Source organism: Oryx dammah, unplaced genomic scaffold (genome assembly GCF_014754425.2).
Source record: "Oryx dammah isolate SB20612 unplaced genomic scaffold, SCBI_Odam_1.1 HiC_scaffold_27, whole genome shotgun sequence".
In the NCBI taxonomy this organism is placed as follows: Eukaryota; Metazoa; Chordata; class Mammalia; order Artiodactyla; family Bovidae; genus Oryx; species Oryx dammah.
In genome coordinates, this window is record NW_024070211.1 from 110,220,935 (window position 1) to 110,237,502 (window position 16,568).

Below are 16,568 nucleotides of genomic sequence, written 5' to 3' on the forward strand. Positions count from 1 at the left end.
CCTTCAGAAATTAAAAATCGATCATACTTGTTTCTCTACTTAAATCTTTCATGACTAGCCCCTTCATTCTTAGGATAAAGTTCTAATTCCAAGACTACTGGCCCACAAGAATCCATTATCCAGCTTGTACCCCTCTGGCCACATCTGTCACCATTTCAGCCTCAACTTTGACCCATAATAAGCACATCAAAGTGTTGCTCTACTCACATTTTTGTACTGGTTCATGCTGTCCCCTCTCCTTGGAAAAACTGATCCATTCAGACCAGAATGGGTCTCTCCTTTCTTCCTGTGTTCTCTCATGTACCTGGTATATACATCTTTATCACTGGACTGCCGTATTGTTTTACAGTTATCCATTATGTTTCTGACTCCCCAGTTAGAGTGTGAGTGAGTACCCTGAGATCAATGACTGTACATTATAGTGTTCGTGGGGCTCACATTGACTGGGTAGTCAAAGTAGAGCATATGTTTTATTTCCAGTCATCCATGACTTGACATTAAGAAAAATCATTAATAATGTTATATAACCTCTAGTCATATCTAGAATACTTCACATATATCTGATTAGTGTGTGTGTGTGTCCAGGGAGAGGGACAGTTTTATTCTCAAGTATCTGTACAGTGACTATCTGCCTAGGAAGAATTACTTTTCAGCCTCTCTAGTCTTACTTTTACTTCCCAAGCTCTTTATTTTACATTTATATTCCCATAAGAACAATTTAAGAAATATATTTCTATGGATAAAAGAGAATTAATTTTTTTCTTGAAATTATATTCTTTATAAACAAAACTGTTTCCATTTATTACAGTTTCAAGCACCAAACAATTAACATCAGCTCAGTATTATCAGTTGGTATTTTTTCCTCTTTCATTTAGCAGTTTTATTACCTTTTTTTGGGAAATGGAAATCAGGTAAGTTTATTGCAGTGCTGTTTAGTCATAAAAAAAAAAAAAAATCCAGGACAGGAGAACACATGGTAACATGTGCACTTGCTACATTATAATTTTGGAGTGACAACTGTAAATTTATGAATACGTTTCAATATTTACTAAATTACATATATTGTTTTAGGTGAAATGAGCAAAAATGTAGTCATTGCAGAGCAGGAGAAAAATAATGAACATTGCCCTGAGGATATCAATGATAAGTTGTCTGAATCAACAGATGATGATGGCGAGGATACCAGTGATGAAGATAAGGAGGAAGACAGCAACCCTAATAAGGATACTCATGCCCCATTGGAGTTAATGGCAGAAGTAAGTTTTGCTTCTATAACTCAAAAAACTTAAAAATATTAAAATAGCTAAATAGTATATAGCCTTGAAGACTAAAAAAATAGTTGAAATATCCTTGCCCACACACAGATGCTTACCTGGTTACTCATCTTTGTTACTACTTTCATGAGGGTAGAGATGAGAGAATATTCTGGCAGTAACTCAGATTATTCTGATAAAGTCCGAAACATGAATAAGAGAAGTTTTGGCATAAAACTCCTCAAGGACCTCTTTTAGAGAAACTTTCTACTTACTGGGTACCATGCTAGTTACTTGGGATATTTAGAGATAAATAAGAAAGACATGTCTTTACCCTTGAGAACTGAAAAACACTTATTATGTTATCTAATGCAATCTATAATATGTGCCAGTAGAGATGTTCATAAAATTCTCTGGGAACAGGGAGGATAAAGGGACTAATTGAGAAATGATGCAGGAGAAACCAGGAGGTAAAGGAAGGATTAAGAGGAAGAGACAAGAAGGGAATCTTAGAAACTTGAAGAGGAACATGTAGGAACTCATTCGGTAAACAAAATGGCACTCCTGGCATAGGAAATAGCATTGTCTGTGTGTGTCACACACATACAGAGGGTGTAAGAAGGGAGAGGGAGTGGAGGGAGATGGACTTAACAGATTGTAACAGCAGAGAAGAAGCCATGAACTTGAACACATAGCCTTATAAATTTCTCAAATAAAATACATAGGGGAAAAAAGGAACATCAGAGACTTTGGGGACACTGTTGGGTGGTCTAACATATGTATAATTATAGCCCAGATAAAGCGAGGGACCCACTATGTACAAGTAAAACATGTGACATGGATCATACAAAGGATGAGAAGGAGGAGATGAAAATGCAGTGTTATGAAGTTCTTACTGTATCCATGAAGTTGTGTAATATTACTAAAAGGTAAACTCTGATACCACAACACGTGAGGTAAAACTGTTTTGTTCTCCATAGAATTATCAGTAAACATTTGTGAGCAATTTTTGCATGTGATGTTTCAGGCCTCCATGCTTTTGCTGTTTCCTATGTTTTGCCAATGCTGTTTCCTATGCCAGGATTGCCTTCTTGATTTGTTTACCAAATGAATTCCTACATGTAAGATTAGTGTACATGCAAATGGTTCAGAATGTCACACATGAGCAAGAACAGTCCCCCAAGTGTACTGTTCTTTTTTTAATAAAAGCTATCCAAATAATAATGGGAGATTAGTCAATTGTGGAGCCTAAGTAAGTAAAAAATATAATAATAATGTTTAATTCCATGGGGAGAAGATGATCATGATATGTGGTGTATTTTTTTTAAGTTACTGAATAATCTTAGTTTTTGTAAGTATATATGTGTTCCTTTATGGAAAAAAAAAAAAACTAAAATGATGTACATGGAGATGTTTAAAACAAACATCTCTCTGGGCTTCCCTGGTGGCCCAGTGATAAAGAAGCCACCTGCTGTTGCAGGAGACACAGGTTCAGTCCCTGGTCCAGGAAGATCCCACATGCCATAGAGCACCTAAGTCCGAGCACCACAACTATTGCGCCTGTGCTCTAGAGTCCATGGGCCACAATTACTTAGCCCACGTGCCACAGCTACTGAAGCCCGCACTCTCTAGAGCCTGTGACCAGCCAACAAGAGGAGCCATCGCAATGAGAAGCCTGCGCACTGCAGCCGGAGAGTAGCCTCCACTCACTACAACTAGAGAAAAGCTCATGGAGCAACAAAGACCCAGCACAGCACCCCCCAAAATGAAATTATCTAGAAAAAATGGATGGTAAAAATACAGATGCTGTTTAATTGAGGACAGGATGTGTTTATTTAGCATTTAAATTTCCTACATACAACAAATGAACCTATTTGCAGGGCAGGAATAAAGACGCAGATGCAGAGAACAGACATGTGGGCACAGGGTGAGGAAAGAGGGTTGGGATGAATTGGGAGGCTGGAATTGACATGTATATACTACCATGCATGAGACAGATGGCAGTGGGAACCTACTGTATAGCGCACAGAGCTCAGCTTGGTGCTCTGTGGTGACCTAGAGGGAGGGGATGAAGAGGTGGCTGGAGGTCCCAGAGGAAGGGGACATATGTATACCTATAACTGATTCAGTTTGTTGTATAGCAGAAATTAACACAACATTGTAAAGCAACTATACCCCAATAAATAAGGGAAAAATGTATAACACATAGAAAAATATGTGTTACAAAAACAGAAATACAGACCAATGAAGTGAGATAGAGATCCCAGAGATAAACACACTTATGGGTAACTTTTTTTTGACAAAAGAGGCAAGAATATACAATGGGGCAAAGACAGCCTCTTCAATAAGTGGTGCTGGGAATACTGGACAGCTCCATGCAAAAGAATGAAATCAGATCACTACCTAACGCCATACACAAAGATAAACTCAAAATGGGTTAGACCTAAATGTAAGACCAGAAACTATTAAACTGTTAGAGAAGAACATAGGCAGAACACTCAATGACACAAGGCAAGATCTTCTATGACCACCTTCTAGAGTAATGGAAATAAAAACAAAAATAAACAGGTGGAACCTAATTAAACTTAAAAGCTTTTGCACAGCAAAGGAAACTACAAACAAGGTGAAAAGACACCCCTCAGAATGGGAGAAAATGCTATCAAGAGAAACAACTGATTAGTTTCCAAAATATACAAGCAGCTTATACAGCTCAATATCAGAAAAGCAAACAACCAAAGTGGGAAAGGGACCTGAAGAGACATTTCTCCAAAGAAGATATACAGATGGCTAACAAGCACATGAAAAGATGCTCAACATCACTCATCAGAGAAATGCAAATCAAAACTATAGTGAGATATCACCTCACACAGACAGAATGGCCATCATCAAAAAGTCTACAAATGATAAATGCTGGAGAGGGTGTGGAGAAAAGGGAACACTCTTGCATTGCTGGTGGGAATGTAAACTGATACAGCCACTCTGGAAGATGCTATGGAGAGACTCCTTAAAAAGCTGGGAATAAAACCATCATATGACCCAGCAATCCCACTCATAGGCTTATACCCTGAGGAAATAAAAACTGAAAAAGACACATGTACCCCAGTGTTCACTGCAGCACTATTTACAGTAGCTAGAACATGGAAACAACCTAGATATCCATTGACAGATGAATGGATAAAGAAGCATGGTACATAGATACAATGGAATACTACTCAGCCATAAAAAGAACACATTTGAATCTGTTCTAATGAGGTGGACGAAACTAGAGCCCATTATACAGAGTGAAGAAGTCAGAGAAATATAAATATCATATACTGACACATACATATGGAATCTGAAGAGATGGCACTGATGAATTTATTTTCAGGGCAGCAGTGGAGAAACAGACAGAGAACAGACCTGTGGACAAGGTGGGAGGAGAGGAGGGAGAAGGGGAGATGTATTGAGAGAGTAACAGAAATTCACAATACTATATGTAAAACAGATAGCCAATGGGAATTTGCTGTATGACTCAGGAAACTCAAACAGGGGCTCTGTGACAGACTCAAGAGTGGGGTGGGGAGGGAGATGGGAGGGAAGTCTGGGAGGGAGGGGACATGGATGTACCTATGGCTGATTCTTGTTGATGTATGACAGAAAACCACAAAATTCTGTAAAGCAATTATCCTTCAATTAAAAAAAATTTTTTAATGTTACTTTATAACAAAAAATACAATAAAATAGTAAAAAGAAAAATGTATGGGATAAGAGCAATCAATATTAGAAAATATTGAAAATACATAATTGTATTATCATATAATTATGGACTAAGTTCACAAATAAAAACTGTATCTGAACCTAATGGATATTAAAGTGATTAAAATGTTCGTGGCTTTGCCAGTTGAATCAACCTAAGTATTCTCAGATTGTTTGGTAGTGTGTGCACAGTGTGGGTGCAGTCAAACAGAGGTGAGACGCTTGCTCTGTGGCCCTGCCATTAGGAGTGCTTAAATATTCTTCACTAACTGATTGATTACAGACTCACTCCTGGAAAAACATGTGTAAAAGTTAAAAGCAAAATAATCATCAATGGAATATTTTCTAGGCAGTTTATAACTGACGTTTAAATTCTCTGTAAAACTGCATAGCTGAAGAATTTCTTAATGTTTTCCAGTTCCTGAGAGCAGAAATGGGCCACGACTACCATTTGGCAAAAAAATTATGCCAGATGAGTAAGTACAAAATACTTCTCTTTTCCCAGTCGTCTCTTTGTTTCTAAATACATTCCCTAATATGTAAGATGGTTTGATTACCATACAGCTAGTGAATTCCCTCATAGTGTCTTGGTGAATCCTTGATAGTAAAAATTGGTATAAGGACTAATTTAAATTAGAATTCTAGAGTAACTTTGAGTGGGATAAACTGACGAGGACGCCATTAGAAGGTATGTCAAAATCATTAGCTTCATGACAATGGTTAGTAACATATGCCTTTAGTTTCAAAGAAGTGTCATGTAGTAAAACAAGCCTTCCTTAGAAGTGAAGAAGAAGTGAAGTCACTCAGTCATGTCCAACTCTGAGACCCCATGGACTGTAACCCATGGACGGAGGAGCCTGGTGGGTTACAGTCCGTGGGGTCGCAAAGAGTCGGACACGACTAAGTGACTTCACAAGCCTTCCTTAGCATGTAGTTATTCCACAAATATTTGAGTTACCTACCTGCCAGGCTCCTCTGTCCATGGGGTTTTTCAGGCAAGAATATTGTAGTGGGTTGCCATTTCCTCCTCCAGGGGATCTTCCTGACCCAGGGATCAAACCCATGTCTCCTGTGTTTCTGAATTGCAGTGTATTCTTTACCACTGAACACTGGGGAAACCTTAATAAAGACTTTAAAACTTGTGTGCCAGTGCCTCTGTTTAGACACTGGGCAAATAATTCCCGCACTTACTCTAGTGTCAGACAACAAACATATAATTAGCATGTCATAGATAATAGGTGCTATGGAGGAAAAGGGAAGGAGTAGAGAGTACTGGGAGGAAGCAAAGCAGTTTTAAGTAAGACGGTCCAGCAAGGCTCACTGGAAGACTAGAGCAAACCCTTGAAAAAGTTGTGGAAATGAGTCCTGTCATCTGAAGAAAGTGTGTTCCAGGCAGGACTAATAGCAAATATCTGATAGATGAGCGTGCCTGACCGGGAACAGCAAGGAAGGCAGCAGAACCGGAGCAGATTAAGCCAGGGGACGTGTGATAGGAGATGAGGTCGGAGAGCTTACAGGTCGGGGACCGTGCAGACTGCAGAGCATCTTTCCACAGCTTAAAGACCTTGGCTTTCTCTCTGAGTGAACAGAGAAACCACCGGATACTTTTGAGTAGATAAATGATATGAACCATCTTACTTTTCTATCTGGGTTTTAGAAGTTTGACTCGATGTTCAAAATGGTGGTGGTTTTCTTTGTATTTAAGCAAAGAGAGGTTTGGGAGATTTGCTGAGTTTCTTAACTCTGTGGGTTGATGTTTTCATCAGCTTTGAGGACCTCTTGGCCATTAATTTTCAAAGATTACTTCTGCCGTATTCTCTCCCTCTCTTCTGTTCCTGAGTCACCAGTTACACACAAATTAGATTTTTTCCTTGGTGTCCCACATATGTCTTATACTCTGTTTTTCCATTTCCTTTTATTTCTATGCTTTAGTTTGTATATTTTCTGTTGACCTGTTTTTGAGTTAATTTATCCTATCTTTTGCTGTGTCCAATGTGCTGTTAAAACTATATGGTGAATTCTTCATTTCGAGGATTTTATTTTCCAATTTTAGAAAGTTCATCTAGTGGTTGTGAAAGAATCCAGGTCTCTGTCAAAATCCGTAATCTTTTCAACTATTTTACCCATCTTTTTCTCTTCGTTAGTCTTAGTTATTTTAAAGGAGAAAATGGCAGTTCTACTATTAAACTTTATTAATGACAAGTCTTGAAATATTAACTATTGTAGACGTGTTTTATGGTTAAAATCTTTTAGTGACAATGTGGTGTAGAGACGTGGGGTCTATTCTTCCTTGCCTCAGAGTCCCCACTGTGGCTACAGTACTTCCTAAGTACTAAGCTAATTTTTAAAATCGATTTCTTGAATACATTAACACTACCTATTTTATATCCAGAATAATTTGCCTTGTTTAATCCTTTCAAGCACTTTTGACCTTTAGAACCAGACAAAAATAATTTGATCAAAACTATTTTTGGTGGCCCACAAACATAGAATTTCCAATCAGAAGGAATCCCTAGAGAATCATGTCCAGTCCTCCCTTTTTATAAGTAATGAGACCAAAGCAGAGAGAAGGTTAAGCAGCATGTGTAGCCCTGCTCAGGGAGTAAGTGATACGGCTGGAGCTGGAACCCAAGCCTCCTCCTCCCACAACTGCCTTTCTTCTCTGTGTGGCCAGGACAGAAAGGAGTGATGCTCTAGCTCCCAGTTCTCTGAGTTTTTCTTGTGGAGTCGAATTGTAGGAAAATGTATATATTATTTTTGTTTTTATACCTATCAGTTATTTTAGAAAAGCCTCTGGCCGAAGCTTGCAAAATATAGACACTGACATCACCACATTTGTCAGTGAGTCTTGGCTGTTAGCTCCGCACTGTACAGCAGGTGCTCAATAAAATGCTTGTGGGCCTCAATAAAATGCAATGCACATGCATTAGGTGTCAGGTAAATGAGGATGAAAAAGTTCAAACTGACCTATCTTAATGGGATTATATTCCTTTTAAAAACTCCCTTCCTTCCTTTCTTCCAGCCCATATACATTGAGCACTAACTCTGTACCAGACATTATGCTGGGAGCTAGAGAGAAAGCAGAAATCAGACTACACCTTCTAAAGTGCTCTAAACCCTTCTGGGGTTGACATCAGGCGCGGTTTGGTGTGGTTTGCACCTTTACTGACCAACTCATCCAATAATACTGTTTACTCTTTTCTACCCATGGCAAATAGTGGTGCCTCTACAACTGAGGGTTAAATTCTAGGAAAGGATGCTATGGAAGGTCCTAAGACAGGCACCATTTTCCAGGGAGCCAAATGAGAAAGAATTGCTCCCAAGAGGAAGAAGAGGGAAATGTGGGCCAAAGTGCCCAGAGAATGGGGGTAGAGCACAGGGAGTGCAAAGTAAGATTGGCTACCCCTGACACAGATTGCCAGTCAAGGATGTGAAATGAGAGAAGCCCAGGTTTTGCAAATCCAGGCAGATTGAAGGCAGAAGGCAGAGTTGTAGACTGTCTCAGGGAAAAGCAAGTGTTATTTCTTTGATGCCAGTAGGAACGCTTGGCTGAGGGCTGCCTAAAGTCCCTCTCTGTGTTCAGAGCAATAGAACAATTTTTTTTTTCATCTAGCATGCACCCAAAAATATATATAAATTCTTACAGCATAGATATTCTAAAATTTATCACAGGATGTTGAATATTGTCCCCTGTGCTATACACTAGGACCTTGTTGTTTATCCATATTTTATATAATCGTTTGCATCTGCTAACCCCAAACTCGCATCCTATTCCTCCCTCACCACCTCTCCCCCTTGGTAACAAGTCTGTTCCCTACAGCATAGATATTCTTTGTCTCTTTTGTTCCCCCATCTTCTAACTTTTCCACAAAACAATCCACCTTTCTCTCTATATATATATATATTCATATATTTATAAAATTACTCATGTAAACATAGATTATGTGTTTACTTTTTATGTATTTATATATATATGTATTGAGCACCTACTATGGGAACATTCTTGCATACAATTTTTAATTCTTACAGTTATGTGGGGCAGATAGGATTAACCCTGTTTTACTAATGAGGAAAGCGAAGGTAGCATGGAGAATTGATTTACCCAAAGTCACACAGCTTCCCAGTGGTAAAGCTAGATCCCACGTCTGACTTGAGAGCCTATGATTTCTTGCTATATTTCCATTTCTTCATTTGAATAATAAGCTTATATTTCTGGTCAAGCAGGCAGAGACTTGAAAAAGAAGTGCTTTTATGAATCAATCAGATTGAAATGGCTCCTGTAAATTGACCAATATATATTTTTGTTTGTATCTAAGGCAACTAATTTATATGAAGTAATACATCTTTGTCCCTTCAGAGGTGTCTTACAAATTCACTCTCTTGAATAGCCTCCAGTTCCTGGTGTATTTCCTTGCCATCCAATCATGATATGGTCATTTGTATCTTTACTTGGGTGCAGGGCTTCCCACCCTGCATCCCAGGTGCAAACGGTTTCTTTTCTTTTTTATCTGCTCTTCTAAAACTTTTGCTAGGGAAGGCTTGGGAAATTGGTTTTTAAATGAGACTGAAAGTCAGGAATAGCAGGTACTTTTCTTAGTTCATCTCATGATTGACTGTGAGATTTTCTGTCGGTCTTCCCATTTCTTGGTCTCTTTACTTGCAGCTCAGTCATCTCAGGGTGCCAACACTTCTGCTCACAGGCAGTCTACAAAAATAACCTGTAAGCCTGGAAGACCTATTTCATCAATTATAATAATTGTAAATGTTTAAGAATAGTGGCCTGAAAACCAAAATGGTTCTCGTCATTATGCATCTAACACAAAAACAGATGTAACTTCAGATACAGAAGAGAATTTCTATAAAGTTTTCTATTTCTTTTTGAGTAAACTAAATCACCATTTCTTGGGGTATAATTTTATCAAGGCATAAAAGACTGCTTCCTACCCAGTCATCTATATTCATTTATTCCATTATTTTTTTTAATGTTTTGAGGTCTCCCGCTCTGTCAAGTACTCTCTTAGAGCTGCAATAGTGAACAAGACCAGCGTCCTGTCTACCCTAAAATCGCCTGCCATCTGAGGGCCTTAGAGCCCCATGGAATTCAGAGTTTGCCCCACCCCAGGCCCCAGCACCCTGCCCCAGCCCTTCAGCCAGAAGGAAGCATCCGCTGCACACTTAGGAAGGAACCAAGCCTTTCACTCCAGGAAAACTAATAATCAACATTTATTCAGTATTTAATGCAGCAAGGACTAAACTAAGTACTTTGTATTATCTCCTTTATTCATCAGATATCCTGATGTGATCAGTAGTGTTACTATAGATAAGGGAACTGAGGTACAGAGACATTAAATACTTTCCCCAAGATGACCCAGTTATACAATGGCAGAACCAGGGTTCTCATCTGACAGTCTTTCTTCAGGGTCTGTACTGGCCTCTGCTTATGGGCCCTGGTTGGGAAACAATCCCAATGGCATGGGCTAAGGGCTTCTCTTGCCTTTTTACAAACCCTAGTGACCTGTCAAAAAGTAAAAGAGTTTTTTATTTATCACCTAGGATGAATATTGGGGCATCCCTGGTGGCTCAGTGATAAAGAATCTCCTGCAATGCTGGAGACCTGGGTTTGATCCCTGGTCAGGAAGAACCCCTGGAGGAGGAAATGGCTATCCATTCCAGTATTATTGCCTGGAAAATCCCATGGACAGAAGAACCTGGTAGGCTACAGTCCATGGGATCTCAAGAGTTGGACACGACTTAGCAACTAACCCAACACCACCGGGATGGATATTGCAGGGCTGAGTTTCAAAGCAGATACTTTCCCTCACTCTTAAAATTGACAGCTGCCAGCAGTTTTTGTTAAACCATGAAAATAGCTGATCCCATACTCCATTCCCATGGAATAATCCTAACTCCAGCATGAAATTTTCTAAGTTGTTTTCCAGGGAATATTAGTTCAAGAGTGCTTAATAAATATTTCACCAAGAAGGATTCCATGGGAATAATAAATTAGGGAAACCATATTCTCTTCTCTGTAAGATACATACTAGTTCTGAGCATATTAATAGCTATGTAAAATCCTGCAGTTGCTCCTTACTGTAAGCTTTGATTAACTTCATTTAACCTAGTTTCCCACATAAATATTAACATCTTAAGAAACTAGTGTCTCAAGGAGCAAGTTAGAGAAACTCTGCTCTAGGAAGAGGCTTAACCTCAGAGAAAGATTTAGACTGCTAATGATAAGCATGTTTTAGTTCCAGTTAAAGTGTGTAAAAAGTCACTTTTATTAAAGCCTTAAAAGATGTATAAATACCCGTAGAATCCTTAAAAGCAGATTCTGAGCAGGCACATACTCATGCTGACCCAGAATGACGGTACATTGTTATGTTAGTGGATTAGAAAATAAAGATATTGGTTTAGTGTGTCAGGATGAAAGTCATATGGCGTGAGGTCCTCTGAGCCACTGGGGCCTAGTTGAACCATCCCACAATTCTCACTTTTAGCCAGGCGAATAGCACACTTGATGTTTCAGTGCCCCCTGGGGGCCATCAAGATATTACACAGAAGTCACAGCACTCAATGGATGATGCAGAATTATGAATACGCCTCAAGGCAGGTAAGAAGACGGCAGAGAGAGATCTGTAGAGCAGGATCTGGAAAAATTAAGTTAACTAGTCTAGAAAACTCTGAAACAAAAGGTATAAAGCTTTCTGGCTTCTGGGACATTGGTACATTAGACCAACAGGCGTAAAAAATTCTGTTGATTTAGTCCAAAGGAAAGATGACACATTCACATAAAGGATCAGCAAAAAGGAGTAAATAGCACTTAAAAACAATGGATCTGATGAAGAGGTGAGAATACTGTTAAGTAGGTGATGACTGGGTGTCATTAGCAAAGTCTCCATGCATTACAGGATTTGTACCTTGTTTGGGGAATGATTATAGTCAAGCAACAGCATGGCTAAAGCCTTTGAGGGATGTCTCATACTGATGGAGATTGCATTTTTTGGACAGGTGGTAGAAAATATAATGAGGATTATTTCCCTTGCAAAGTACCTAAGATAAGTAGAGCATTTCCTCTGTTTGCACTTGAATGTTCCTGTGGTATAATTGTTAGTGTTTTTGCTTTGTGCATTTTCACTTAACTGATTGACAGTTTCAATCTCATACTGAAGAGGCTGTTTGCTGAAATACTTGGAACGTTAATAACACACATTCTGTTGTCCATTTGCAGTTCTAATCTATGAACCAGAAAATCCTGAGGCCAAGGAGTTTTTCTCACTGATTGAAGAAATGCTGCTGTTGGGTAAATTTAAAAATTGAAATTCCTTCTTTCTCATAGAATTATGATAAGTCACTATTTAAAAATCCATTATCCCAGAAAACTTGCAAAGTACCTCCTCAGGAAGTGGTTAAGAAAAGGCGAAATGAGTATCTCAGATGGTTTCATGAAACCGGCTTCTCCTCTACGGGTGGTCAAGATGACTCCATTTCCCCTGTGGGGTGGAACTGCCCAAGCAGAGCAGGCTCCCTGGGCAGACAGTATTGGGCACTGACAGAGTCCCCAGAGGGAACAGTTCCTGCTAATGCCCCAGGAACAGAAAGGATTATCCCACGGTTCCCAGTCTGTACCCTCTACATTACCCTGAATCTCACTTTACTCTTATTCTATTTAAGTAAGAAGTTGACAGTAGTAAAAAAAAAAAAAAATTTGTAGACCAATGTTTTAAATATTTTTTTAATTCACAAACATCTTTATGCTAGTAAAAAAAATACGTTCTTTGTACCACTGCTTTGACCCTCAGCTCAGTTCTCACATTCTAAAACTATGTACTTCTTGATGGAGGGGGAAACAAGGAGGATTATGATTTTTCAGGGTAGAACTATTAAGAAATATTTTAAACAAGTCTCTTCCTTTCTGTGGCAGAGAAAGCACAGAATCTTGAGGAAGATGATGACGAGAGTGAAGAAGACAATAGTGAGAGGGAAGGAGAGAGCACTGAGGATCCAAGTGAAGAAAGCTCTGATGAGTGTGAAGATGGGTGACGACAGCTGCTGCTGCAGTTTAATCTTCATGTATGTTCATTACTGTATACTGTGGAAATATAAAGAAGAGAGCTGCATTTCAGTCTAATTGTTCTTTATTTGGCATAGAGTTCCTTTAATATATCCGTATTAGCTTGAGCTTCTTAACAGTTAGATTTCAACTCAACGTGAGCTACTCAGAAAGCGAAATAGTCATTGAAAACACTTAAAAGCAATAACAGAAAGATAAACTCAAAATGGATTAAAGATCTAAATGTAAGACCAGAAACTATAAAACTCCTAGAGGAGAACATAGGCAAAACACTCTCCGACATAAATCACAGCAGGATCCTCTATGATCCACCTCCCAGAATTCTGGAAATAAAAGCAAAAATAAACAAATGGGACCTAATTAAAATTAAAAGCTTCTGCACAACAAAGGAAAATATAAGCAAGGTGAAAAGACAGCCTTCCGAATGGGAGAAAATAATAGCAAATGAAGCAACTGACAAACAACTAATCTCAAAAATATACAAGCAACTCCTGCAGCTCAATTCCAGAAAAATAAACGACCCAATCAAAAAATGGGCCAAAGAACTAAATAGACATTTCTCCAAAGAAGACATACAGATGGCTAACAAACACATGAAAAGATGCTCAACATCACTCATTATTAGAGAAATGCAAATCAAAACCACAATGAGGTACCACTTCACACCAGTCAGAATGTCTGCGATCCAAAAATCTGCAAGCAATAAATGCTGGAGAGGGTGTGGAGAGAAGGGAACCCTCCTACACTGTTGGTGGGAATGCAAACTAGTACAGCCACTATGGAGAACAGTGTGGAGATTCCTTAAAAAATTGCAAATAGAACTGCCTTACGACCCAGCAATCCCACTGCTGGGCATACACACGGAGGAAACCAGAATTGAAAGAGACACATGTACCCCAATGTTCATCGCAGCACTGTTTATAATAGCCAGGACATGGAAACAACCTAGATGTCCATCAGCAGATGAATGGATAAGAAAGCTGTGGTACATATACACAATGGAGTATTACTCAGCCGTTAGAAAGAATACATTCGAATCAGTTCTGATGAAATGGATGAAACTGGAGCCGATTATTCAGAGTGAAGTAAGCCAGAAAGAAAAACACCAATACAGTATACTAACACATATATATGGAATTTAGAAAGATGGCAATGATGACCCTGTATGCAGGACAGCAAAAAAGACACAGATGGGTATAGCGGACTTTTGGACTCAGTGGGAGAGGGAGAGGGTGAGATGATTTGGGAGAATGGCATTCAAACATGTATAATATCATGTAGGAATCGAATTGCCAGTCTATGTCCAATGCAGGACATGGCACGCTTGGGGCTGGTGCGCGGGGATGACCCAGAGAGATGTTGTGGGGAGGGGGTGGGAGGGGGGTTCATGTTTAGGAACACATGTACACCCATGGTGGATTCATGTCAATGTATGCCAAAACCGATACAGAATTGTAAAAAAAATAAATTATTAAAAAAAAAAAAACAATAACAGTGTGCCAGGTACTGTTGTATACACATTAATTTGTTGAATCCAACAAAACCATGTGAATACCATGCGAATAACACTCTCATTGTCCCCATTTGACAGATGAGAAAACTGAGGCACATAGAGGGTGGGTCATTTGCCCAGCATCATATTCCTGTTGATCAGTAGAGCCTTGATTTTTATATGAACATTATGGCTCCAGAAGCATACTCCTAGTCCCTACCATGTCCAGGCACTTTTATTTATATCACTTATTTCATGTATCAGTACCTGAAATTCTTATTTACTTTTGAGATTTTATTTTATACTAGAGTATATTTGATTTGCAATGTTTGCAATCACAGCAAAGTGATTCAGTTATTCATATACCTATTTGTTTTTTAATTCTTTTCCCATTTAGGTTATTGCAGAGTATTGAGCAGAGTTCCCTGTGCTTATACAGTAGGTTTTTGTTGGTTATCAATTTTAAATATAGTACTGTGTATATATGTCAATCCCAAACTTCCAATTTATCCCTCCCCCAACTTGTTCTTTTTATCTTTTCCCTTCTTGTCAGAAAATGTAACCTCCACATAAGCAGGACTTTGTCTTTTTTACCATTATATCACTAGCAACTGGACAGGTGCCTGGAAAATAATGGGATGTGTATACCAAGTGAATGAACGAACTGCAAGTTAAGAACAATGTTTATATTTTTTCTAAAAACATTTATAAGACTTTATTATACTTTTATGTATCTGTTACATTATTTTTCTGATTCTGTATTCCATGATGAATTTCTGCCACCTTCAAACTAGGTTATAAGGTAACCGAGGTAAAAATGAGAAAAATACTCCTAATTAATTTGTTTTGAGTGTGCCAATCTGATTTGGGGTTAGGCAGTTTGAGTTTTTATTCTTATATCAGCACAATTTCATGTCATATCCAAAATGCTTGAAGCATAATTCATTCTTTGGGCATTTTGTAGCATGCTAACATTCAGAGGAAGAAATCCTGCTGCACCATTTTCATAGAACTGTCTGAAAGAAGTAAAGACAGGTATGTATAATCATCTAGTTGCATAATTAGTTGGATAGCCCTGGTTCTTTTCATTTGTAGGTTGTTTGTTATTCCTCCTATAAACCACCACCATATGTCGATCAGGGCTTCCCTGGCGGCTCAGACAGTAAAGAATCCACCTGCAATGCAGGAGACCTGGGTTTGAATCCCCTGGAGGAGGGCATGGCAACCCACTCCAGTATTCTTGCCTGGAGAATTCCATGGACAGAGGAGCCTGACAGGCTACAGTCCAAGGGGTCGCAAAGAGTCAGACACGACTGATCAACTAAGCATATGTCGATCTAAATGCCACTTACCTGACTTTGGAGTCCTCCCCATCAGAAGTTTTTTAAATATCCTAAAACTGATATCGCAGACTAAATGAATTATACTGGTAAAATTTTAGTTTTCTTTTTAAAGGCCAGGAAGTTTCTGAGGAAGAAGCTCTCTGAATAAAAAGCCATGATATCATAGGTCATATTATAGCTAAATCTAAGAATTTTTGAAGTTTGATCATGCAGAATAATCTGTATTTATGACCACCCTTATGGCAGAAAGTAAAGAGGAACTAAAAAGCCTCTTGATGAAAGTGAAAGAGGAGAGTGAAAAGTTGGCTTAAAGCTTAACATTCAGAAAACAAAGATCATGGCATCTGGTCCCATCAGATGAGGAAACTGTGTCAGATCTTATTTTGGGGGGCTCCAAAATCACTGCAGATGGTGATTGCAGCCATGAAATTAAAAGATGCTTACTCCTTGGAAGGAAAGTTATGAACAACCTAGACAGCATATTCAAAAGCAGAGACATTGCTTTGCCAACAAAGGTCTGTCTAGTCAAGGCTATGGTTTTTCCAGTGATCATGTATGGATGTGAGAGTTGGACTGTGAAGAAGGCTGAGTGCCAAAGAATTGATGCTTTTGAACTGTGGTATTGGAGAAGACTCTTGAGAGTCCCTTGAACTGCAAGGAGATCCAACCAGTCC

General features: G+C 38.8%; 1 protein-coding gene across 5 annotated transcripts in view; it reads left to right on the forward strand.

The window, feature by feature from the left end:
• The window catches only part of ERICH2 (glutamate rich 2), a 35,791-nt gene extending 22,686 nt beyond the window's left edge, over positions 1–13,105 (forward strand). For 4 of the 5 annotated variants that reach the window (XM_040229317.1, XM_040229315.1, XM_040229318.1 and 1 more), the window contains 4 exons: positions 1,072–1,256; positions 5,407–5,464; positions 12,217–12,288; positions 12,910–13,105. In XM_040229317.1, coding sequence (XP_040085251.1) covers positions 1,077–1,256; positions 5,407–5,464; positions 12,217–12,288; positions 12,910–13,028 — 429 coding nt within the window. In that variant the 5' untranslated portion in view covers positions 1,072–1,076 and the 3' untranslated portion in view covers positions 13,029–13,105. The remainder of the gene's footprint in view (positions 1–1,071; positions 1,257–5,406; positions 5,465–12,216; positions 12,289–12,909) is intronic. The other variant, XM_040229316.1, reaches the window with a different exon arrangement.
• Positions 13,106–16,568: the final 3,463 nt, after the last annotated feature.